Here is a 24,074-nt window from a genome sequence, read left to right as displayed (position 1 = left end):
TGTAACGTGGACACTGAGAAATGTGATAGTTCAGCCACCATCTGAGCACTGAAATAGGTCTCGATCCTTTCCAGGATTGGTGGGTAGAATAATCTTGCACTTCCGTAATTTAACTCTAAATGGAGAAAAACTCAATTTGTACAATGTCGGGAATGTTCGGCATACCCAGCAGGTTTTTAATAATCTCAATAAATTCTCATAATTTCATCTGTCTCACTTTGCAATAATGCCCACGGTCAGATATTATACCTCTTTAACTGAAGCTGATGAGGATAATTCTTCAGGGGCCAATTACCCTGCCCCTGCTCCTGGAAATGAATCCGTCCTTTTATCCCTGCGAAACAGCCAGAGAGACCGGGGAGATGGGAAGATGGGGAGCGTTGGTTTTTTCACTCTAATTTCCATTAAAAAATAACATTGCATTGCCCAGCCTCAGAACACACACTTCCTTTGGAATATACATCATATTTTCAGGATTTTGGCTTTTCTGCAGTATAACGTAGATTAATTTCTATTCTCTGAACTATGACAGTCACTCCTGGGTGCTAAATTAAGCAAAGCAATCATGAAGAATAATCAGTTGAAGAAAAACATGACAGTAACATCTGCATATTCAGAGCGGGGCGCCCCCGTGTAAAGCCTCCGGTGCCTTGCACCAGCTTTACCCTCAGATGAACTAATGACTGTTGTGAATTTACTCATCGTTAGCCCTAGCTTAGGACAGGTCACAGGCAGAAGGTGTAGTTGCAGCTCTGTTCCGCTGGTCCTTCAGCTTCCTCACAGGTGTAGAAGAGCGAGGACACTGTCACAGAATCACAGGATCACATGGGGTTGGAAGGGACCTCTGGAGGTCATCTAGTCCAACCCCCTGCCAAAGCAGGTCCACCCAGAGCAGGGGTTTGAATGTCTCCAGAGATGGAGACTCCACCACCTCCACACCACTTGATGTTCTTCCCCTGATCCTGGGAGGACTTACAGGAGGGGGGAATGGGAGAGGAGGCGTTTCCTCCAGGTTAAAGCTTGGTGTAGCCCACGGAGAAGTTTATCTCCGTACAGAATTCGGGTTAACTCTGTGTTACCTACCCACCTAGGGCAATGAAGCTGGTGAGGGGGCTGGAAAACAAATCGTATGAGGAGCGGCTGAGGGAGTTGGGACTGTTTAGTGTGAGGAAGAGGAGGCTGAGGGGAGACCTCATCACTCTCTGCCACTACGTGAAAGGACACTGTAGAGAGGTTGGTGCTGGTCTCTTCTCACAGGTAATTAGTGACAGAATGAGAGGGAATGGCTTCAAGCTCCAACAGGGTAGGTTTAGATTGAACATTAGGAAAGAATTTTTCACCGAAAGAGTGGTCGGGCATTGGAACAGGCTGCCCAGGGAGGGGGTGGAGTCACCATCCCTGGCTGTGTTTAAGGGCCGTTTAGATGCAGTGCTGAGGGACATGGTGTAGGGGAGGACTTTGTAGAGTAGGGGAGATGGTTGGACTCGATGATCCCAAGGGTCTCTTCCAACCTAGACAATTCTATGATTCTACCTACATCCCACCCCAGCCCTGAGTCACGGGTTGTTTGTTTGGCCTCTCCCGTGCAGTCCAAGGCTCTCATCCCGCTGCAGACGGAGGCCCACCCCGAGACGAAGCAGCGTGTCCTGACCAACTACATGTTCCCCCAGCAGCCCCGCAGCGACGAAGGTAAAACCAGCAGCAGCCCCTACGAAGGCGGGCACCGGGCTGCTTCTGGTGGGGAAAAACCAGGGGGAGGGAGAGGACGGGGGGTCTTGGAGGTGGTCCTGCATGTGAGCGTCTCTTCTGACATGTGGTGGGCGTGTAACAGTCTGTATTTTGTCATACACAAGGAATCCTCTTCTTTGCAAATCTGTTATTCTCAGGCCATCAGAGTTACATTTTCTGAAACAATTTTGTTTTCAGAAGAATCAGTTCAGGGTTTGGCTCCTCACGTGGACACTTCTGATGTTAGGTTAGAGAGGTTGCGTGCTCCCCCCCAGCTCCAAACCTGTTGCTTCCCTTCACTCCCATTTCAGTGAAATATTAAATTCTATCAGTTTTGATTTGTCCCTTTGATTTTGCCCTCATTGTCCCCCCTCAAATGCTTAAAAACAATCCCCCAGGATTACAGGATCAACTAAGAACATGTCTTTTTAGGGCATTTCCCATCTTTCGCTGGGTGCACTAATTATGTGTTCTTGTGGTTGCTCTTTGTGATTTAACCATAGATTTCCAGTCCGACAGTGACAGCTTTAACCCTACTTTATGGGAGGAGCAGAGACAGCAACGTATGACTGTCGCCTTTGAATTTGAAGAAAAAAAGGAAGAGGAGGAAAATCCAGGGAAAGTTAAGGTAAGTTCTATTTGATTTATTCAGGTATTCCCATATTACGGGCAGGATCCCACTTATGGATCTTGAGTTGAACTATTTTCATGTTCTAGATACCCAGAAAGTTCTTGTCACTGTGTTTCAAGTACAGCAGTTGAGGGGAAAAAAGTGTTATCTGTTCTCCCTGGAGCACTGGGTACCCATCCCTGCTGGTGCTCCCCAGGCAGCAAAGCTTTGGGTTTGTAAGTCACTTTGGGTTTGTAAGTCACAAACTTGGGTTTGTAAGCCCATAAACATAATGGTGGATTCCTGGTGGGACAGGTATTTTGTCATGAAGATAAAATTAACACAAAGTGTTGGGAGACTTAGAATTAGTGTCCAACCACCTAGTTCTTCAGGAATATTTAGATCATGTAGGGAAATCCAAGTTCCTCTCAAAGTGGAAGTCAACGAGAGCTTTGCAGCTCCATGGAGTTAGGGAGGAGTGTGCAGTGATTTCTCTCATCAGTTTTGTAACCTGCCAAAAATGAAGATCAAAACGTGAATATCCTCCTCCCTTTATCTGAAATTAGTATAATTCCAGAGTTTTCAACTGAGCCCTTAATCAGTTACATTGTTAGAAGGGTATTGTCAGGATCATCTACGTTTACACGGCAAGAAAAGCTCTATTTCTTGAATAATATAAAGGAATTACTGGGGATCAAACACTTAAACACTGCAGTAGGAGGCCCAACATAAAATGCGTTGCCATAGAAAAAAAAATATCATATGAGGAGATTTAAATCATATTTTAATTTTAAAATTAACAATTCTATCATTAATAGCTATTTATCATTCCATTTAGATCTTCTTGGAAATTTTGGATTTTTCTTTTAAATATTTTTCCCAATTAGGAATTTCCATCTGACTCTTGTAACCAGAGGTAATGGACTCTGCTGCTTAATAAAGCAGGAAATGAAGTCAAAAAGCAAACGTTGCCTCACAATAAATAGATTGAACCGAAATTTTAGCCCAGATGAATTGCGGGTTTGTGAGTCATATATGGAAAACAAAGCATCTGGGAGAGTTTTATATTGTTCCAGTGCTTCCTATAAGAATTTTAACTGTGAGTAATATGGCTGTCCAAATGTGCAAAACAATTGAAATACTAACAGCGAAATAGATAGCAATTTCTAAGACTGTAGAAGAATTTCATTGTATTATATGTTATTTGCAAGCGTTATTTTGAATATCAAAATGTAAGATATGAATTATATCACTTAGCCATTTTATTTTTAATACATTTCAGAAGACTATGACTGACTGAAACAAATGTTTCCTTGGAGTTAATAACTGTCCTTGTAGAAAAAGCAAACCCTTCACCCACTGCCCGCACTTGCTGTACTTCAGCTCAGATGCTGCCATCTGCTGCGGGGAGAAGGGGGTGGCAGAGGCAGGGGACACACTGCCACATGGCCAGGTTTCCTAGAGACAGCTCCGGGTGGGAGTAGCTGCTCGGGATGCAGAGGATGCTCTGGGTGCGGGATGCGGAGGATGCTCTGGATGCGGGATGCGGAGGATGCTCTGGATGCAGCGCTGCTCCCCTGGGCCCTTCCCGCAGCCCAGGCAGCTGCTGCCCCAGCCCTGGCCTGGGGACCTGGGGCTGTGCTCCTGAGGGGTGGGGGGTGGCTGCAGTCCTGCTGCATCCCCAGCCCAGCTGCAGTCCCAGCTGCAGTCCTGCTGCATCCCCAGTCCCAGCTGCAGTCCCAGCCCAGCTATGATCCCAGTTGCAGTCCCAGCTGCATCCCCAGCCCAACTGCAGTCCCAGCTGCATCCCCAGCCCAGCTGCAGTCCCAGCTGCAGTCCTGCTGCATCCCCAGCCCAGCTGCAGTCCCAGCTGCAGTCCTGCTGCATCCCCAGCCCAGCTGCAGTCCCAGCTGCAGTCCTGCTGCAGTCCCAGCCCAGCTATGATCCCAGCTGCAGTCCTGCTGCAGTCCCAGCTGCAGTCTCAGTTGCAGTCTTGCTGCATCCCCACCCCAGCTACAATCCCAGCTGCAGTCCCAGTTACAGTTCTGCTGCAGTCCCAGTTGCAGTCCTGCTGCATCCCCAGCCCAGCTGCATTCCCAGCTGCAGTCCTGCTGCATCCCCAGCCCAGCTGCAATTCCAGCTGCATCCCCAGCCCAGCTGCAGTCCTGCTGCATCCCCAGCCCAGCTGCATCCCCAGCCCAGCTATAATCCCAGCTGCAGTCCTGCTGCAGTCCCAGCCCAGCTATGATCCCAGCTGCAGCCCAGTTGCATCCCCAGCCCAGCTATGATCCCAGCTGCAGCCCAGCTGCAGTCCTGCTGCATCCCCAGCCCAGCTGCAGTCCTGCTGCAGTCCCAGTTGCAGTCCTGCTGCATCCTCAGCCCAGCTGCAGTCCCAGCTGCAGTCCTGCTGCATCCCTAGCCCAGCTGCAGTCCCAGCTGCATCCCCAGCCCAGCTTTGATCCCAGCAGCAGTCCCAGCTGCATCCCCAGCCCAGCTGCAGTCCAGCTGCATCCCCAGCCTAGCTACAATCCCAGCTGCAGTCCTGCTGCATCCCCAGTCCTGCTGCATCCCCAGCCCAGCTGCAGTCCCAACTGCATCCCCAGCCCAGCTATGATCCCAGCTGCAGCCCAGTTGCATCCCCAGCCCAGCTTTGATCCCAGCAGCAGTCCCAGCTGCATCCCCAGCCCAGCTGCAGTCCTGCTGCAGTCCCAGCTGCAGTCCTGCTGCATCCTCAGCCCAGCTATGATCCCAGCTGCAGTCCCAGCTGCAGTCCTGCTGCATCCCTAGCCCAGCTATGATCCCAGCTGCATCCTCAGTCCAGCTACAACCCCAGCTGCAGTCCCAGCTGCAGTCCTGCTGCATCCCTAGCCCAGCTGCAGTCCCAGCTGCAGTCCCACCCCAGCTGCAGTCCCAGCTGCAGTTCTGCTGCAGTCCCAGCCCAGCTGCATCCCCATCCCTGCTGCAGTCCCAGCCCAGCTGCAGCCCCAGTTTTGTAGCACGTGAGTCTCTTTCTGCATGAGGTTCCCCTAGTCCCAGCCCAGCTGCATCCCCATCCCTGCTCCAGTCCCAGCCCAGCTGCCGCCCCAGTTTTGTAGCACGAGTCTCTTTCTGCATGAGGTTCCCCTTTTCCCACATACAATCCAATGTCACTCTCATCTGCAGTGACCCTAATGTCTTTTCATCAGACCAAAACATGAAAATTTGCACCTGATGCTATACTTATAGCTTATATAGAGAAAAATTATTAAATGCAAAGCTAAGCAGGGAGCTCAGAGCTGATCAGGTATTTCTTCCTGTCTGTGTACCTGGAAGGGAGCATCTCTCCTCTCTGGTGCCTCACTGTGTATAAACCAGATCCCCATAAATACCCATAGTTCATAAAAACTGAATGTTCAAACCTGGGAAATCTTACCAGGCTGGGCAAGGAAAAGATTTCCCACTGACAATGTGAGGGTGGTTTTTTTTTTCCCTATAATGGAAAACAGCCTTTTTGCCCAAGCCATGAAAAAATGAGCTCAAATTCAATTACTGTTATAAGATAGAAATGCTTATTTGCATCCTTCTGGTCTGTCCATGCTCTTTCCCAGTAATGCCATGGAACCTGGTGAGAGCTCAGTGGGTGTCACTCAGCCAGGGGTTGCGATAGGTCTCAGGCAGGTTTTAACATGTATTTTTATCAGTTTCACTGGCCTTTATGGGATGAATTTGAAAGTTAATTTAAATTATCAGTAGGCAGTAACCACAAACATTGGTGGTGGTTTATAAAAGCATACATAGTTTTTACTTTTTATTTTTCGTAGTTAAAAATGTGTTGTGGATGAAAATGAGCTCTCAGCCAACTATATGCTAAAATAGATTTGGTAATTGAAATTGTTCGGTAACTTCTTCCATCAAGAATTTTGAACTTCAAAAATTCTCTTTTCAGGGTCGTGCTACTTCTAATGTAGCACTAAACGTACGAGAGTTGTACTGACAGGGAGCACAGGTCTTCCCTGTAATGATAGATCTAAATCAGTGCCGAAAACACCTGCATCCTAGTGGGTATCACCTCCCACAGCTGCCAGTATTTTTGTTTAATTTAATTTAATTTAACATGTTTAATATTAATACTCCGAGCTGTATGAAACTCTTGCTGAAATCCCTGCCTATGGCTGGTCTATCTCATGAAAGTCTTTTGGTTAATTTTCCCTTGGCTAGTACTTGTTGAGGGTTTGCTCTATGAACTTGACTTTTAGGTGCATCTGTCTCTAGACCTTACACTTAAATCATGGTCTGAATGTCGTGAAAAAGCAATTGCCTAATTGGGCCTCACCTAAATACGATTTCTTTCAACCGTAAATCAACCAGAACTTTAGTAATGCTTTACAGACTTAATTTATTTTTTCTGTTGGAATTCTTTATTAACATATGACATCACAGTCACACATTTGAACGTTTTGTGTTAAAGTCATGTCAGAATCTATTCTCCGTAATGTTTATTCGATTGTGGTTCAGAATTGTATGCTGGTATTTTGTATAGTTTTATTTTCCAAATCAATCATACTTTTGCTTCTGAAATATCCCCATCAACAAAACATATTCATTTGAACCCAAAATTACGTTTTTCCTACTCGTTAGGGATTTACAATCTGACAGCCATAATAGTCAGCTATTAAAAATTTATTCCTTTTGCTGACCTCACCTACACGATGAGGTAAAAGCTTCTTTGTGGTAAATGCTTCCAAAGAGTTATCACACAGGAAATGGGGAGTAATTTCAAATATCACAGCCCCGTGATCAGGAGCAATTATCTTGACGGGCCCAGTTTCCACTGGGAGCTGTATTTTTACTCCAGCAAAGGATTTTATTGCGTTCCCACCCCAAATCCAGGCCCAAAGAGAGTGGTGGGCTCAGCCACAACCTTCTGCATTCCAACTGCTGTGTTTGGTGGCTGTTGGTGCTCTCTGCAGGGGGTTCTGCTCTGCCTTCTGTGTCTCCTGGTGAACCCCAAGATTGACCCAGCCACAACCATCTTCCAGAGCTTGGACAGAGTCCATTCCTGGTGGAGACAGGGCAGGTTTGCAGCAGGAAGGGCAGGAGATGAGGAGATGTTCCATGGAGGAGAGGACCTGTGCTGGGAGGGAAGTGTCTGCCACAGGCCAGGCTCAAGGGACCGTCCTGGAAGCTGCCCGTGGTCTCTGCGCAGTCCAGGCAGACTCGCTGAGGTCGTGCTCTGGTTGGATGCACCCTTCAGTCCCCTCAGCATCTCCCTTTGTGAGGTGGTGAGATGTTCAGCAGACAAAATATAGCTGTCACACAGAGGGGGAGGTATAAGGAGACGTCAGCACCATGTATGGTATCTCTCCTGCTTGGGTCATTCCTGACGTGGTCATTGGCAGCACCATCTCCTCAGCAATTTGCTGATTGTGTCATCTCTTTCCAGATGATGGGGGATGATGACATCCATGAGCCTCCTCAGCCACTCCCCTCCCCTTTTACTCAACCCTGAGATCTTGTAGAATTGTCCTCAAATTAGGTTTGCTTTGGACTTGGGAAATACAATGTTTCTCTACTTCTGAGTAATAAAAATGAGAGAATGTAGAGTTTTCTAGAAAATCTGTAGGTCTGTCAGCTAAAGTAGTGTTCAGTGTGACTTAGGGTGACATTTCAGAAGTGGTTTGAGTTTGTTTTCCTTTTATTTTCTGTACAGGAAGAGTAGGATACACTCGAGTGCATGTACGTTATACATCTCAGAGAGCAAACAGCTCCCAGTAGGTCAGACTCTGTTCTCAGCTGCCATAGATAATTCAGATTAATTCAGCACACTGAACATCGCTAAATTAATTCTGCATTTACACCAGTATTGTTTTGAAAAAGTGTGATTTAATATGTCAGTGCTCTCAAGCAAAGTGTAGAATTAAAATTCAATACTCTCACAGGGTAAAAGATATATATATATTTATAGGGAACCATTCCCATCCATTATTTTGTGTCACTGAAATTCCATTACAGGTTGACGTAGGGTAACTGAGAGCAAATTTCAGTCCAAAAATCCATGAAGATTTATGTATGTAGCACACGGCCTCAAATAGATTAATTAAAAATTTGAGGAGTTTGCACTTAGCCATAGTACTGTAACCATGGTTTCAGTTTGCATGCTGTTTTCATTTTGTATTTGTGCTTTAATTCTTTTTATGAATGTTCAGGTTGAAATAAATCTAAAACGTTATCCTACTCCATACCCGGAGGATTTAAAGAATATGGTAAAATCAGTTCAAAATCTGGTGGGCAAAACAAGCCATGGAGTGCGGCCTGAGAACTCGGCACCGACCGCCAACAGTGAACAAAGTGTGAAAGACAAGTATGAGCACAAGTGGCCCATGGCACCAAAGGAGATTTCAGTGGAGGTAATGTAAAAAAGGATCGTTGTTCCTCTCGAGAGTTCCCCACGGGGCTTTAGCACAGCTCCGTCAAGTGATAATTCTGCGTCTGCTGTCAGCTTCATACCTGGTAGTTTCTGGGTTCATTCCGTAAAGTTAATTTAGCTTTATATTGAGTTGCCGTTTTTCCCAACACCGCTGAGTTTATCAGACTGAATTTTTGGTTTTAAATCTACCTACACCTGAATTTTGATATTTATATATATATATATACAATCACTCTCCTAAATTTCAATGGTTCAAGAGACTTGCATATTAGCAGGAGGATGGACCTGGTCACGATTTACATCTCAGACTTCAAGTAAATGTGTTTCTGCGTCAAATATGTTGGTGACAAAACAGTGTGTTCTGTCTGACCCTACTGTGCTACATTCTGCTGCTTCTTGGGGCCACAGGCGAGATGGGGAGGGACTCTGGATGAGGGAGGGGAGCCCTAGGAGGAGGGGGAAGGGTTGGACCCTGCAAGAGGGGAGATGGAGCTGAGATGTGGGGAAGAACTTGTTTGGTGGGAGGGTGGTGAGAGCCTGGCCCAGGTTGGCCAGAGAAGCTGTGGCTGCCCCATCCCTGGAGGGGTTCAAGGGCAGGTTGGAGGGGGCTTGGAGCAACCTGGTCTGGTGGGTATCTGCTCATTAACATTCACACCAATGACCTTGTGCGGGGACAGTTTATAAATAAGGGAAATCTTTTGCCCTGACAGTATGGGCCCATGGTTTACAAGCTGGACCGGTCTGCAAGAATACCAGCATTCTTGAAAATCTTTATGATGTCTTAATGTTCAGAAGAAATAAATGAGGAAAAGAAAATATCGTATTAGCTTTTCACTCCTTTGTTATTTAAGCATTATGATAAATTAGTTGTCCTTGAAATATCCCTGTCTCTGGCTAGTTGTTTATGCATGAATTTTTCTTCCTCAGTTTTCCGTGTCCGTAACACAGATGGGCTGTTCTTACATATTCAGCAGTTGCTGTAGCTGCTCTGTCAGTACTGTGTGTTTTATTTACAGTTAAACATTTTCAGTTCTCAAAAAAAAAAAACCAAACCCAAAAACTTTTCTCTTAAGATGGCTTCAGAAGAGCTTCTTCAAATCTGGGCACAGTTTTAATCAGTACTTCAAACTGAAATATTTAAGTTAAATCACTCATGTTTTTATTTAAATCTGAAATCTTAAATTCCACCCTTATGCCTTTTTACTCATTGAATTCTTTCTTACTGTGCAAATCTGGCCTTTGAACCAACTTCTGGCTTGGGGCATGAGTATTGAGGTGTTCTGCTGTTGTTGCTGAGTATGTACGATTTATGTTGTGTTGTTGGGCTTTTGAACTTGAACGTCTGCAATTTGAGTCAACGTTCTCTGACCAAGACAATGCATGAGGTGTTTGGTGTTGTGGCTGGGTCTGGTGACCGGTGGCTGCACCAGTTTAGATGCTGATGAGCTAAATGTTGAGTTGTTCAACTAAAAGGGTGACGTCCCAGTTAACGGAGCTGCAGCAGAGCCCCGTGAGGTCTCCGTTATGGAGCTGAAAGGAAGAGAGTAAACAGTAGCAACACCACAAAATACCACAGTTACTCTCCAATACTGGTGTGACCACAGACTGTGTTCTAACGTAGAAAAAAATGGAGGCAAATTTCATTCTCATGTTTCATTCTTTGATAAAAATGCATTCAGTTTTGCAACTGAAAAATAATCATATGGAGTTTTTCTGTGGATGTGCAGGAACCGTTAATTGCATGAATATCACAAAAAAAGCATTCTATAAAAATAGTTGAATTGCTGAAGACCCTGTGATGATTCCTGAAGTGCAATTAAATAATGTGATTGCAATTTCCTAGTTAATTTTCTACCACAAGCAACTGATGTGAATGGGTGACTGTTTCCATCCTATCAGTGCGGATGTGTTTTTCATCTTCTATTATTATAATCGCGAAGATGCTGGACCTCTTTCAGATTTTTAATTTCCCTAGTAGCCAGTCAAGACTAGTGAACACAACTGTCTCATCAACTAAAGAAAAGAAAGGAAGTGTTCTTCTCATTCGTACAGACAATGGCCCTGGGAAGAGTTGGTGGCTGTAAGGCAGGATGATGCAGACAGTTTCCCCTCCTTGGCTCCCTGCAGGAAGGTAAAGGAGAGGGATGGGAGACTGTAGAAAAAGTGTGAATCGCTTGGTGAATAATATTAACATGATTTCAGTTGTAACACATGAAATAAAGCATAATTCAGCTCCATTTGCTTTTCAGATAATTAGGAGACAAGATCTCAAGCCTCAAGTTAAAACACAGTTTGAAAATTCAGGTGTGTTGTGATACAGCTTTAGACTGAAGACAGTTTCTAATAGCAAGGTAATTTAATTTCAGGCGCAATGCTCGCTTTTTCATCCTCAGAAGCCAGATAAACTGGTTTCTTTTCTGATCTCTTTTGGGTTTTCTTGCAATTAATTTAGACATGTCTCTTCACAAAACTGTTTCTAAATAATTAAAGGGAGCATCTGAAATGAGCAACAAGCTTCATTTCAAATCCCCTGGATCATCCTCCACCTTCAGTTATACTAAGCAAACAATTTCTTAATTAACCATCAATTAAAATGAACCTCTTCATTGTCCTAAGTCCTTCTGAAAGATGTGCATTTTTGACAAAAAGAAGTCTGGGGTAACGTAGTGCATTGTGTAGCCGTTCCACCCCTTCCACCAGGGGCAATGAGAAATATCTCAAATCAGCAATTAATATTTTCGATATGCATGGATGGACAAATAAACTGCAAATACTGGATATAATTCTCAGCTTTGGATTAAAAAAGAAGTCTTTTCTAGTCCAACCTACAGTGTTGCATCCTCTGTGTTAATTCCTAGCAGGTTTATTATGAATACTGTGTAAAAAGAGAGAGGGAGTTATTCCTTGAGCTATCCCATGCAGATGCCAGTGCTTACAGCTGGAAAAATACCGCCCCAGCTGTGTTGGATCTTCTGAGACCTTCATCTCATCTCAGGCAAAATAAGACCATCCCTTTTGACTTCTGACTTCCTTTATTATGTGGGTTTGGGTTGTAGGGGCTTTTTGGGTGAGTGGAGAAGATTGTTCTTTTTGTTTTGTTTCTAGTGAAAGTTGTGGAAACTGCCTTTAAAGATCATCTTCCCTTTCCAGGAAGACATACACACTTTTATTTCCCCCAGGACGCCTGGCTTCAGTTGATTCAGTTCATGTGTCTGTTGTGGGAGCTGTTTTCCACGAATGAGATGCACAAGGACGGTCTCTCCTGATTGGGAGAGGAATAAGTCCTAAAGATTTTTGAGTTTTCTCTGCTTTAAGCCCATGCCTTAATAAGCTCTTTGCCACAGAATGACTTATATTTATCAGGAGTCAGAAATATCTTCATTATAGAGTTTTTGGATTCTCCATAGCAGAATAGATCTTTCCTGAGGTTATGACCTTGGTGACAAGAACTTCTCCATGGTTTATAACTGAGGATGGTGTTAGAAGGTCTCCCATCCTCTGCAGTACATCACTGAGGACTGGTCAGATAAGCATCTGCAGATTATCTTTCCAGAATGGTGTCTGTGTCAGCTAACAGGCTGAGTCAGATGAGATTAAACTTCTAGAAATGGAAATTTTCATTCTAAAGTAAATCTTTGTAGACTGAGGATCTCTAACTGTGATGTCTTTGGTGGTAGGTTGTTCTGGTCAGTTCTGGGACATGTCCCTTTGGCTGTGTTTCTGATCACCTGGATAGCAGAGGTTAATGTGTGCGTTCCTCTAACCACAGGTCTGCAAGGCAAAGGGACACATGGCAGGAACAGTCATTATGCCCTACCTGAATGTGACACACATTTTCTCCCAGTATCTGCTATGTCTTTCCATGTGGAGTTCCACCTGAGTGTGTTTAAGAGTTGTTTAGGTGTGGTGTTGGGGGATGTGGTATAGGGGAGAACTTTGTAGAGTAGGGTTGATAGTTGGACTCAATAATCCCAAGGGTCTTTTCCAACCTGAATGATTCTATTATTCTATTCTATGATTCTGTGGAGTCCCTTTCCAAAGCTGTGTTGTGTGTTGGAGATTTCCTGCTGGAGCTGAAAAGGAGAGAGCTCATTGCTGAGGGCTGCAGCGTTGTGCTGACTGCTGTATCCCCTCTGCAGCAGGCAAGTGTGTTGGGATTCCTTCGTTATCCCACTTTCAGACTCCATATCCACATTCAGGAGTTTCCCTTCCACTGATCTGGTTATAGCTTGTATTAACATCCTTTTGGAACAACCTTCAGATCCAGTGGAGAGACTTAGGAGAGGGTGGAAGATCCTCCACTCCACTTTCTTCTGGGAAAATCCCATGTTTTGGGGCAACTGGCAGCGCATTCCTGGGCTGGTGACTGAATTTTATTTAGATCAGTCTGAAATTGCTAATTTAGACAGCAAACTATCCAGAGCTGCCCCCGTCTGTTCCATTCAGAGGCTATATATTCTTTGCAAGCAGGCTCTAAGAGTTAGGTTATTTTAAAAATTCCATCTCTCCAGATTATAATCTCATGTTTTTGGTTGTCAGCATGAATAATTGGTGATGTTTCTCTTTCCCAGTTATTTTAATGTATTTTTACCATGTACTTTCTGTTGTGGAACAGCTCACTGATTTTTCTGTCATAGAATCATATGGGGTTGGGAGGGACCTCTGGAGATCATCTAGTCCAACCCCCCCACCAGAGCGGGTCTACCTAGAGCATGTTGTACAGGGACTTGTCCATGTGGGTTTTGAATGTCTCCAGAGAAGGAGACTCCACCACCTCTCTGGGCAGCCTGTTCCAGTGCTCCACCACTCTCACAGTATAGAAGTTCCTCCTCATGTTTAGGTGGAACTTCCTATACTGTCCTCTACATCTATCTTTCTCTGGTTAGTCCTGAGGAATAAGTTCTGACACAACACACTGGCATTTCTCTCTTCCCTTTGTTCTTGAAATTCATCGTATTAATAATTTTTTTTTTTTTATTAGTGACCTTTTTGTTCTTGGGCTTGTAAGAAAAAAGGTCCTCTTAAACAGAGTAGAATTAAATGGAATATAATTTCAGTTTTTTACGGCATATTTCACTTTCATGGCGTATTCACAAATGCCAGACTAGTTCTTTCCAAAGTGTATTGATTTTTTTTGGAGTAGCTGGACTAGGGGCTAAAAAGAGAAAAGAAAAAAAAAAAGGAATATAACATCGAAAATTTTATAAAATCATGAAAATCATGCACCTGATATAAAAACCTGTCTTCATCATTATGTCAAAAATGGAACTGCTGGTTCTTCCTCTTTTACAGCAACTAGTTTTATTTTAAGCTTGTAACTTGTGGAAGTTTCATGGCGCAATATTGGGATTCTAGGTTCAAGATAGAGAAAATAAAGAATTGCAAAAGGGTCTGCTGTCTGACACAGACAACACTCACAAATCAGCTGTGGAAAGCCCGGACAGGAAGGAGGAAGAAGAGCACGCAAAAAGCTCAGAGGTACAACAAGAAACCTCACGTGCACCGTGCTTCAAAGGTGGAGACTCTCACGCTCTGCGAATGCTCTGCACTTTCTTTATTCCTCAAAAAAACGGTTTTGCCTAAGTTTGTTACACTGCACTAGAAAACGGGTTGTGCTGCACTGAAAAGATGCTGTTGCACTGCTGTTAGCTTGAAGTTGTGTGTCCATCACTACTGTCACCTAAGAAATACCGTACACAACAGAGGGAGCTCTGCATGTGGAAGTAGTTTAAAGTCTTGAATATATTCCACCCTGTAAGAATCAGAATCTAACTGTATTTGCTTGAATGTTAGCACTGAGGGGGGTTTGTTAAATGGGGTATGAAGATACCTATTCTTTCCTGGTTTGGTGTGGTACTACCTCCAGTAGAACACCAAATGCAGAAGGATTGAAACATATCTTGTGTAAATTATATTCTTCAAGGATAAATCACATGGCAAGTGCTTCTGCACATCTCTGTTTCCACTGTTACGACAAAAAGTAGCTAATGGAGAGTAAACCTCTGAAAGTTTTCTGCTTATGAGTAAAAGCAGGAAATTTTAAAAATATTGTCGCATTTTACATTTTAATAATGTGGTTTTGGTACTCCATTTTAAATTATTTCTCTAAATGTTACATCTCTTTCCTTTATTGACTTGACTGTGCAAAATCACTAGAGTACCTTTAGCAGCAAAATGTCAGGGTGCAGAGATTCTCTCAGTCTCTCCATTAGTGTAAGTTCCCTCCTACATGTATTTCTCCTAACCATTTCCTTCCTCATTTAAACTACTAATTATTGATTTTCTCCTACTTTGTCTCCAAAGCTTTCTCTTTTTTACTAGATCCTCTCCTTCTCCATCTTCTGACCTCTTTATGAAACCACAGCTCATGCTCTCACTTCCAAGACGGTGCCTGTTTCTAGTTCCCCTCCCCACAAGGCTCTTGATGGGCTTTGGCAGGACTTCCCAGTGCCCATCTCCACCACTTCCCTCCCCATTGCACCTCCCTCACCCTCAAAGTGGTGTATCCCCATATTGCTCCTTCTTCCTGCTCCCGAGGGCAGGGTCACCAGTGTCATCCCCCCAGTAAGTGCCATCCCCTGCCCTGTCTCCCCAGGACACCTCCAGGTTGGCGTCTCTCTCACTCCTGAACTTTCTTCCAGGGATAAGAAATGCCATGGATTCCCCGACTGTGTCTTCATTCCCGTCCAGCTGTCCTATCAGCCTAATTTAAATGTCCTAATTTAAAATATCTCTTTCTAAGAATACATCTCACTTTCTTTCCCCTTTTTAACTCCTGTTATTTTCAGTAGATACCCTGTTGTAGTCTAGAAGAGCGAAGCTGTTGTGCGGGGCAGCCTTTGAAGGTCAAGATTCACTGAGCTGAAATCCCAAGCATTTTAATTCAGCAAAAAACTCTTTAGAGACAAAGTCATTTTAATTAAATATAGCTAGAAGGACAGTTGACTCTATGGAAGGACTCATGCCACGAATAAATGAATTATTCCTGAAATAAGAAGTAATTTTTTATTCAAAATTTGTATTTATTTCTACTGTCAGCTTGCATTTTTGTGACCTTTACTTCATCAGAAATGTTTACATGGCCTTGATGTATATTGCAAGTTCCATCTGTTTTGTCCGCATTCTCAGAACGAACACATTACCATAATTTTTTACAAGTATTTATGTAGGACTAATTAGAATTTTCAGCTGACAAATCAGCATGATTAGGCGCTGCCCGTATGGTGGGGTTTTGGTGTGTTGTTGCGTTCACGAGAAGAAGAGTGTTTGTTCGTGGCAGTTTGAAGTGGATTCTGTTCCAGATGTTCACTCTATGTTCTTATTTTCCTCAGGATGCCTTTGGACATCCTGCCAGTGAGATGAGGATAGGGGAGCTTCGTCCCTCCATGCCGGAGACCCCCTTGTACCCACCCAAACTTGTCCTGCTGGGTAAAGACAAGAAAGGTACTCACTTGACTTACAAACATATATAATGTACACAGACAGACACATTAATTAAGATGTTCTACACTTCACTCTGATTTTAAATAGTATTAAATTCATATTTGTGCTCATGCATATATATATATATATTACATCCGTAGTCTTGATTGAAAAATAAAATAGTATTAAATTCATATTTGTGCTCATGTATATATATATATAACATCCGTAGTCTTGATTGAAAAATGCATTTTTCTGGAGTTTAGTTTTGAAGCGCCACCTCCTGAAAACATTTCTGTGTTTTGTTTCAGAATCGACTGATGAGTCTGAAGCAGATAAGATCCACGGTCTGAATAACAGCGTTTCCTCAGGCACTTACTCAGACTATTCCCCTTCCCAGGCTTCCTCAGGGTCCTCCAACACGCACGTAAAAATGGGGTCCTTGCAGACAACGGCTAAAGAAGCAGTGAATAACTCTTTGTGGGGAAACAGGTGTGACCATCTTTCTTATTACAGCTTCTGGTTGTCTTAACACTGTCATACAGTTACAGGATAGGGGTAGACCTACTGGAAAGCCCTTCTCAGGAGAAGGATCTGGGGCTCTTTCTTATTACAGCTTCTGGTTGTCTTAATGCTGTCATACAGCTATAGGTCAGGGGTAGACCTGCTGGAAAGCACTTCTGAGGAGAAGAATCTGGGGTTCCTGGTGGATAGTAAACTATCCATGAGCCAGCAATATGCCCTTGTGGCCAAGAGGCCAATGGGATCCTGGGCTGCATAGGGAAGAGTGTGGCCAGCAGGTCGAGGGAGGTCATTCTCCCCCTCTGCTCTGCACTGGGGAGGCCACAACTGGAATCCTGTGTCCAGTTCTGGGCTCCCCAGTTCAAGAGAGACAGGGAACTGCTGGAGAGAGTCCAGCGTAGGGCAACAGAGATGATGGAGGGATTGGAGCATCTCCCTGCTGAGGAAAGGCTGAGAGAGCTGGGGCTCTTCACCCTGCAGAAGAGAAGGCTGATGGAAGACCTTAATGCTGACAAGGATCTAAAGGGTGGGTTGAAGAGGATGGAGCTGGACTCTTTTCAGTGGTTCCCAGTGACAAGACAAGGGGCAACGGGCACAAGCTGGAACATGGGAAGTTCCACTCAAATATGAGGGAAAACCTCTTCCTGGTGATGGTGCCAGAGCCCTGGAAGAGGCTGCCCAGGGAGGGTGTGGAGTCCCCTTCTCTGGAGATCTTCAAGCCCCACCTGGATGCTCCTGAGTGATGTGCTCTGGGCAACCCTGCTTTGGCAGGGGAGTTGGACTGGATGATCTCTAGAGGTCCCTTCCAACTCCAACAATTCTGTGATTCCATGATGTGCACTCAAAGCCATCCTATGCTATCTGTTAAGGCATTCAATTTAAAAAAAAACCCACAGTGTTTTTACCCCAGTTTTGTGGAGGTGTCCACTGCTATTCAAGGCCCAGGCTGCGCAGAGCTGGTCACCCCTTTTGTACTGTATAAATATCAGTAATTCTACAGGTATCTGTTAAGGCATTCAATTTAAAAAAAAAAACACAGTGTTTTTACCCCAGTTTTGCAGAGGTGTCCGCTGCTATTCGATGCCCAGGCTGTGCAGAGTTGGCCACCCCTTTTGTACTCAATTATAAATATCAGTAATTCTACAAATGGTTTTTCACCTGTGTGCTGTAACCCTGTGTTAAAAACGGATAGTAATTGAGCTGCAGTTATTCTGCTCCATGTGGTCCCGAGCTGCAGGTGGTTGGAGTTTAGTGCAGACAGCAGAGTCTATGTCTCTCGTACTATTGCTGTTCTGAGCCCCACTCTGCCCTGGACCTCCAAGAACAACAGAGTTCTGTAAAAGCTGTAGTTTTCACTGGCCATCAGTGACCTGGAAACGCTCTCATACGGTGCCAGGGACACCCTGTCCTCTCTGTTCCCACCTGATGGAGCTCCATCCACAGGCTCTTCCCTCTTAAAGAGAGGCTGGAGCCTGCTACAGTGGAGATGCATCACATCTTGGTGGTGAGAACATGTACAAACTGAATCTGGTATTTTTGTTTAAGAAAAAAAAAAAAAACAATGTAAGTGTAAAAAATCTTCTCTTGCCCACAGAGAAGACTATTTTAAAAGTGGGAAAATGTGTTCAACTGGATTGATAAGAACACGGCATTGAGCCATGCAGGACTTTTGCCTGATTTCTTAGTTTCTCTGTGTACATCCTTGCGGAATCTGAACTCCAGCGCCAAGAAGTGCCGCAGCCCTTCGTGCCAAGCCAGCGGCACAAGGTGCACCTCTCATAGCACCATCCCAAAGTCCGACCATAGAGGGGAGAATATTAAATTGCTTTGTAATTGCGATGTAACGCGCTCTAAGAGGGGGCATTTTATCTTGTTTGGGTTTTTGTTTTTTTTTCTTTTTATTTCCTTTTGCTTTTGCAGGCTGGCACAGTCGTTCCCGCAGCCCCTAGAAACAAAGCCATTGCTGAGCCAGCGGGAGCCGGCCCCGGTGGGGAACCTGCCGCCGCGGCCCGAGCGGCGCCCGCTGAGCGACACCTTCGCCGACAGCTGGACCGACGGCTCGCACTACGACAACACGGGCTTCGTGGCGGAGGAGAGCGGGGTGGAGAACCCCGGCGCGAACCCCCTCCTGAGCACCAAGTCCAGAAGCACATCCGCCCATGGGCGCAGGCCCTTGATCCGGCAGGACAGGATAGTTGGCATCCCCCTGGAGCTGGAGCAGCCCACGCTCAGAAACACACATGACTCTGAAGTGCCTCCTCCCAATCCTTGGCAAAATTGGACCAGAACCCCTAGTCCTTTTGAAGACAGGACAGCTTTTCCTTCCAAACTGGAAAGCACCCCCACCACCAGCCCTTTGCCCGAGCGGAAAGACCATCTCAAAGAGTCTCCCGAAATGACTAGCACTTTCACTCCGGGAATAGCATGGGAATATCACGACTCCAACGCTAACAGAAGTCTCACCAACGTCTTTTCCCATATCCACTGCCGCCCAGACCCTTCCAAAAGCGTGATCTCCATCAGCAAGAGCACGGAACGGCTTTCTCCGATGATGCGGGATTTAAAAACTAACAAGTTTAAGAAGTCTCAGAGTATCGATGAGATAGACATCGGTACGTACAAAGTGTACAACATCCCCTTAGAAAACTATGCATCCGGTAACGACACGGTAGGAACCCACGAGCGGGTGGACAAGCTGCTGGGCCCGGAGCACGGCATGCTGAGCATGTCCCGCAGCCAGTCGGTCCCCATGCTGGACGACGAGCTGCTGACCTACGGCAGCGTCAAGGTGCAGCCCCAGCAGAAGTCCTCCGTCACCAAGAAGGTCTACCAGTTCGACCAAAGCTTCAACCCGCAGGGCGCAGTGGAGGTCACCGCCGAGAAGAGGCTGCCGCCGCCGTTCCAGCTCAACCCCGAGTACATTCCCCAGCAGAGTAAGAACCTGCCCCAGGAGCTGGTCAGTCCCCGGGGCTACCGCGGCTACCCCCCGGTGGAGCACATGTTCTCCTTCTCCCAGCCCTCGGTCAACGAGGACGCGGTGGGTGCCCCCTATGCCACCCAGGGGTCTCGGCCGGGCTTCCTGAGGAGGGCGGACTCGTTGGCCAGCTCCACCGAGATGTCCATGTTCCGGAGGGTCAGCGAGCCCCACGAGCTGCCCCCCGGCGACAGGTACGGCAGGGCTCCCTACCGAGGGGCGGTGGAGCGCCAGGGCAGCATCTCGGTCTCCGAGTCGCAGTTCCTCAAGAGGAACGGCAGGTACGAAGACGAGCACCCTTCCTACCAAGAGGTGAAAGCCCAGACGGGGAGCTTTCCAGTCAAAAACCTCACGCAAAGGAGGCCGTTGTCTGCAAGAAGCTACAGTACAGAGAGCTACGGCACATCCCAAACCAGGCCGGTTTCAGCGAGGCCTACAATGGCAGCTCTGCTGGAAAAGATACCGTCAGACTATAACTTGGGTAACTATGGCGACAAGCCTTCCGATAACAGTGATATAAAGACAAGGCCTACCCCTGTGAAGGGAAATGAGAGCTGTGCTAAAATGCCCGCTGACTGGAGACAACAGCTACTTAGACATATAGAAGCTAGAAGGTTAGACAGGGTATGTTTGGCATTTCTCTGCAATTAATGCCTTTAGTTTTGTGTTTCGGTATTTCCAATACTTATTTGCACGTACAGTGGTAACCACCAGAATGCCCAGTAACGAAGTTCCTGCCTGGGTGTCAGAGGAACCGGCCCGCCAGGGGGTTCTGGGGGTGCCCCCGGCAGCTGGAGTGAGGGGTTCCTGGGTCAAGGAGGGACACACAGTCTCTGCAGGAGTAACGCTGCCCGTTACTAATGTAGGAACCGCTGCAGCACTGCCTGAAGTAATGAAGTAATAATAATAACCAAAAAAAAAAAAAAAGAAATTCTCTCCTTATCAACAGAAGCAAACACGGTGCTGCTGAAGTCCACCGCTTCAGTAACGGTTTGAGAGCAGTAAAAGATGCTGGATACATCTTGGCAGTAAAAGGCAATAAAGAAAAACGTCACAGATAAAGAGTAAAAGAATGTGTTTTAGCTGTCGTACCACTGTTAGAGGAGGGGATTTGAAGGTATCTCTTAACTCCGAAATACGCACTGCCACTGGTTTTAACGAGCAATATGGTTATCACTCCTTTTAGCTGTAGGAAGTTACGCTTATTTGCCTTCTATACAAAACAGTGCAAGTGCTTTAGTGCATGGGTTCAATAATGGTCTTGAGTACTTAAAGAATGCTACTCCATGAATGGGATTTACTTCATAATCTGAAGTGGTTGTGAAAAATCACTGTTGTCGAGTGCATAAGTTAGGTGTATGGACACGTTCTGAAACTATTCTATGCTAGGTGCTCATGAGTTTGGTGTTAATATATTCATTACCTATTCCAGTTGCTCAGATGTGATGCCTATTAAAATATCGTTAAGTATCAAATGGGTAAAGTTCAAACACTGGCTGGAAGGCTGAAGGTTTTTCCTCCCTTCCTTCCTTCAGCTCTTTTCCTGGTGTCGTGTAAAACTGATGGGGAAATACACGATGCCTAGGCAAAACAGCACACCCCGAGCAGGGACATTTCTGGTGGAAATAAACACTTCCCAGGTGTTGCTTGTTTAAGAAATATCTTGACGCTTAAGTTTACAATGTGTATTTGACTTAAGAAGTGCTTTATCTCCTGGAGGGCTGTCACTGGTGATTGTATCTGGTTAAATTGAGCTCCCAGTGATCCTGCTGGCGCCAGCGGGCTGGTTGCTGATGGTAGGATGGGAAGGCCATGGCTGCTCCAGGAGAAGACACTGCCCCCGTCGCCCATGGCCAGCATGATTCTGGGCCTGACCAGAGCTTGCCCCTGGTGGGCAGCCACTAGCCAGAGAGCAGTGGCCAACTCAGCGGCCGGCGCAGAGCCTTCTCCTGTGGGGCTTTCCCTCTGCCTTTGGGGCTCCTTTGGGGCAGATGCCTGTGCTCTGGCCCCGCCAGGGGTTACGCAGACGTACCAAAATTTGGCCGTATTTGCAAAATAAAGACTTGTACCGTGTTATATACTGCAATTTTCAAACTACAGATAACAACATATCTCATCTGCTGTCAGCGTGGAAGTCTTTTATGGTACCCATTTTATGTATAACTAGCGATGTATTTGCTTCTGTGTGACCCAGTGCATGCATCAGAAAGCTATTTCTTTCTTGGTACTGTTTTGTTTGCTTAAACTAAAACTCTGTGAAATTAACCATATATGTGTGATATCTGATTCGATGAGCATGTGTGTTCATATCCTGTCACGTGGTTGTTTCCTCTACTCAGACCGCTGCTTACAAACACAACACAGTTAGCCTTGGCATGCTGCACTCTGGAGGGTTTTCAGCAATGCATGCCGGCAGAAGCATGACTTTAAACTTGCAGACTAAATCTAAATTTGAAAACCAAATGCTTCAAGAGCTACCTCTACCGAAAGTAAGTATGGGATAGCCAGCGTATACCAGCATTACCAAATAAATTAATAATACTCCTTGCTTTTTTTTTCCTGGTTTAGCTTTTTGCCTATTATCCATGCTTATACTATACAGGATCCAAAAAGCAAAGATAACAGCAACGTGGCTTTCCTGCTTCAGAATCTTGCTTTTTGGATGCAGTAGCTCCCGCGGCTGTCATTACTGCTTCCCGTGCTCCTCTTACAGACCGAGGCAATCATTCTGTTTTCTCAATGACTTAATCTGTGTGCAGAAACGGGGAACTTGTTTTGGTTTGTGACTGTTTGATCGGAGGAAAAGTAACGCGGAAACGTTTGGTGTGTGTTTAAATAGGCTCCAGGAGACATATGAATGGTGATTGGGTGTGCTGGAGAAGTTGATGAGGTTTGGTTACATGCCTACCACACCTAAATTTGTTTTAAAAGTTTGTTGAGTAATGCCTATAGAAAGAAAAAAATTTTTTTTTCACTTTTTTACAGTTTATTTTGCAGCTATTAGCAATATATTGTTGAAAGTACATACAAACACACACAATTACATACAGCCAAAGGGTTGATGGGGAAAAGCACGTATGAGAAGGCAGAGAGGGACATTGCTGAGGTGTTTTCAGGGTACCAGAGAGGATGCTGAGACCTTACCCTGCATCACATCTGGCCACCCCCGTGTGACAGCAGCAGCGTGCCGATGGCAGGGGGCTACCCAGTGCTAGAAGCAACCAGCATCCTTGAGAGCCCTGCTGCATTAGCATCGGGAGCTGTTGGGGTAAATTAGCACCATCTCTGTGAGTAATTAAAGGGTACTGGAGCAGGGATCCAGGCGCTGGAATGGGATCATCTGCGCTGTTAATTGCTTTGGCCAGGGCCAGCTGGCCCCCTCCCAGGTGGTCCCTGGCCCACACTCCCGAGTCAGCACTGGCCAGAAATCCCCAAAGGAGGGCTTCAGTGCCCGATGTAGGACTTTGGAGCCAAGCCTTTTTAGAAGAATAAGATAATTTAATGGCAGGGATGTGACCAGATTGTGCTGGTTGGCCGGAGGACAGGCTCAGCACTGCTGAGGTTACCCCTACAGGCACATCCATCCTATGCTGAATTTCCAAGCCAAGCCCTGTGAGGATCACAGTGCGCACACACACACACACAGTCATTGTTAGGCTTCTCCTGCTGTAATTTACTCTCCAGACCCCCTTCACCTCGTTAATACCTCCCGTTCAGCTGTCCCTGGATCCAAGCCAGTCCTAACGTTAGTTTGTGCTTCTCTGTTGTGCAGTTTAAGAACATCGAGGTCAGATTTTACCCGTAGATGTGTGTGTGTGTGTGTGTGGACACAGACAGTTTTCCCATGTTGGTCATACTGTTGGTTTTCTTTTCTTTCCAAAAATTTGTTTGTCTATTTGGGTATAAACTAATTCTTGTTGCAAGTCCTTGAAAGAAGTCACCGACTCCAAATAATGGTACTATTTCTCTACATGCATTTAGGAGTAAGATATATTATATATCATTTGAAGAGTTTTAGGCTGCAGATGACTATGGTTACTAACACACGGATGTCTGAGGAAATCAGGGTGACCTGTTTTGGGGGGTGGTTTGACGTGAATTATTCTGCTTTTTATTTCACCAGCATTTCATTGCTGCAATCCCATAAAAAGTGTGACGCTGAACTGCATGCAGGGGGGGTGTTATTCTCTTACTGTACTGTTTGGAAAGCCGTGAAAACTGATTGTTGAACAAATAATTTGAATGTTTTGTATTGTTTAATTTTATTCCTTCACATGTTCTAAAGGATTTTGCATTTCTTAAGGAATCCAGGCCACAGCAGCTTAATATTTACCCCTTCTTCCCCTTTACTGTGGCCTAGATTCAAGAGAGTAATGAGTGAAGTCTAATTGTCCAGTGGAAGATCAGGAAAT

The 24,074-nt window shown here is 45.4% G+C and overlaps 1 protein-coding gene across 5 annotated transcripts in view; it reads left to right on the top strand.

Annotated features, from left to right (window-relative positions):
* LRRC7 (leucine rich repeat containing 7) overlaps positions 1-24,074 on the top strand; it is a 117,425-nt gene that overhangs the window by 48,506 nt on the left and 44,845 nt on the right. Inside the window, exons 13-19 of one of the 5 annotated variants that reach the window (XM_014937591.1) lie at positions 1,590-1,689; positions 2,232-2,356; positions 8,524-8,724; positions 16,076-16,187; positions 16,478-16,658; positions 18,609-20,286; positions 22,002-22,151. In XM_014937591.1, coding sequence (XP_014793077.1) covers positions 1,590-1,689; positions 2,232-2,356; positions 8,524-8,724; positions 16,076-16,187; positions 16,478-16,658; positions 18,609-20,286; positions 22,002-22,151 — 2,547 coding nt within the window. Of the gene's footprint in view, positions 1-1,589; positions 1,690-2,231; positions 2,357-8,523; positions 8,725-16,075; positions 16,188-16,477; positions 16,659-18,608; positions 20,287-22,001; positions 22,201-24,074 lie in introns of those variants that run through there. The other 4 variants (XM_014937570.1, XM_014937552.1, XM_014937561.1 and 1 more) reach the window with 4 other exon arrangements.

The sequence above is a fragment of the Calidris pugnax genome, unplaced genomic scaffold (assembly GCF_001431845.1).
Source record: "Calidris pugnax isolate Ruff unplaced genomic scaffold, ASM143184v1 scaffold29, whole genome shotgun sequence".
NCBI lineage: Eukaryota > Metazoa > Chordata > Aves > Charadriiformes > Scolopacidae > Calidris > Calidris pugnax.
Note: the sequence above shows the minus strand (reverse complement) of the source record. Positions and strands in the feature narration are given on the sequence as shown.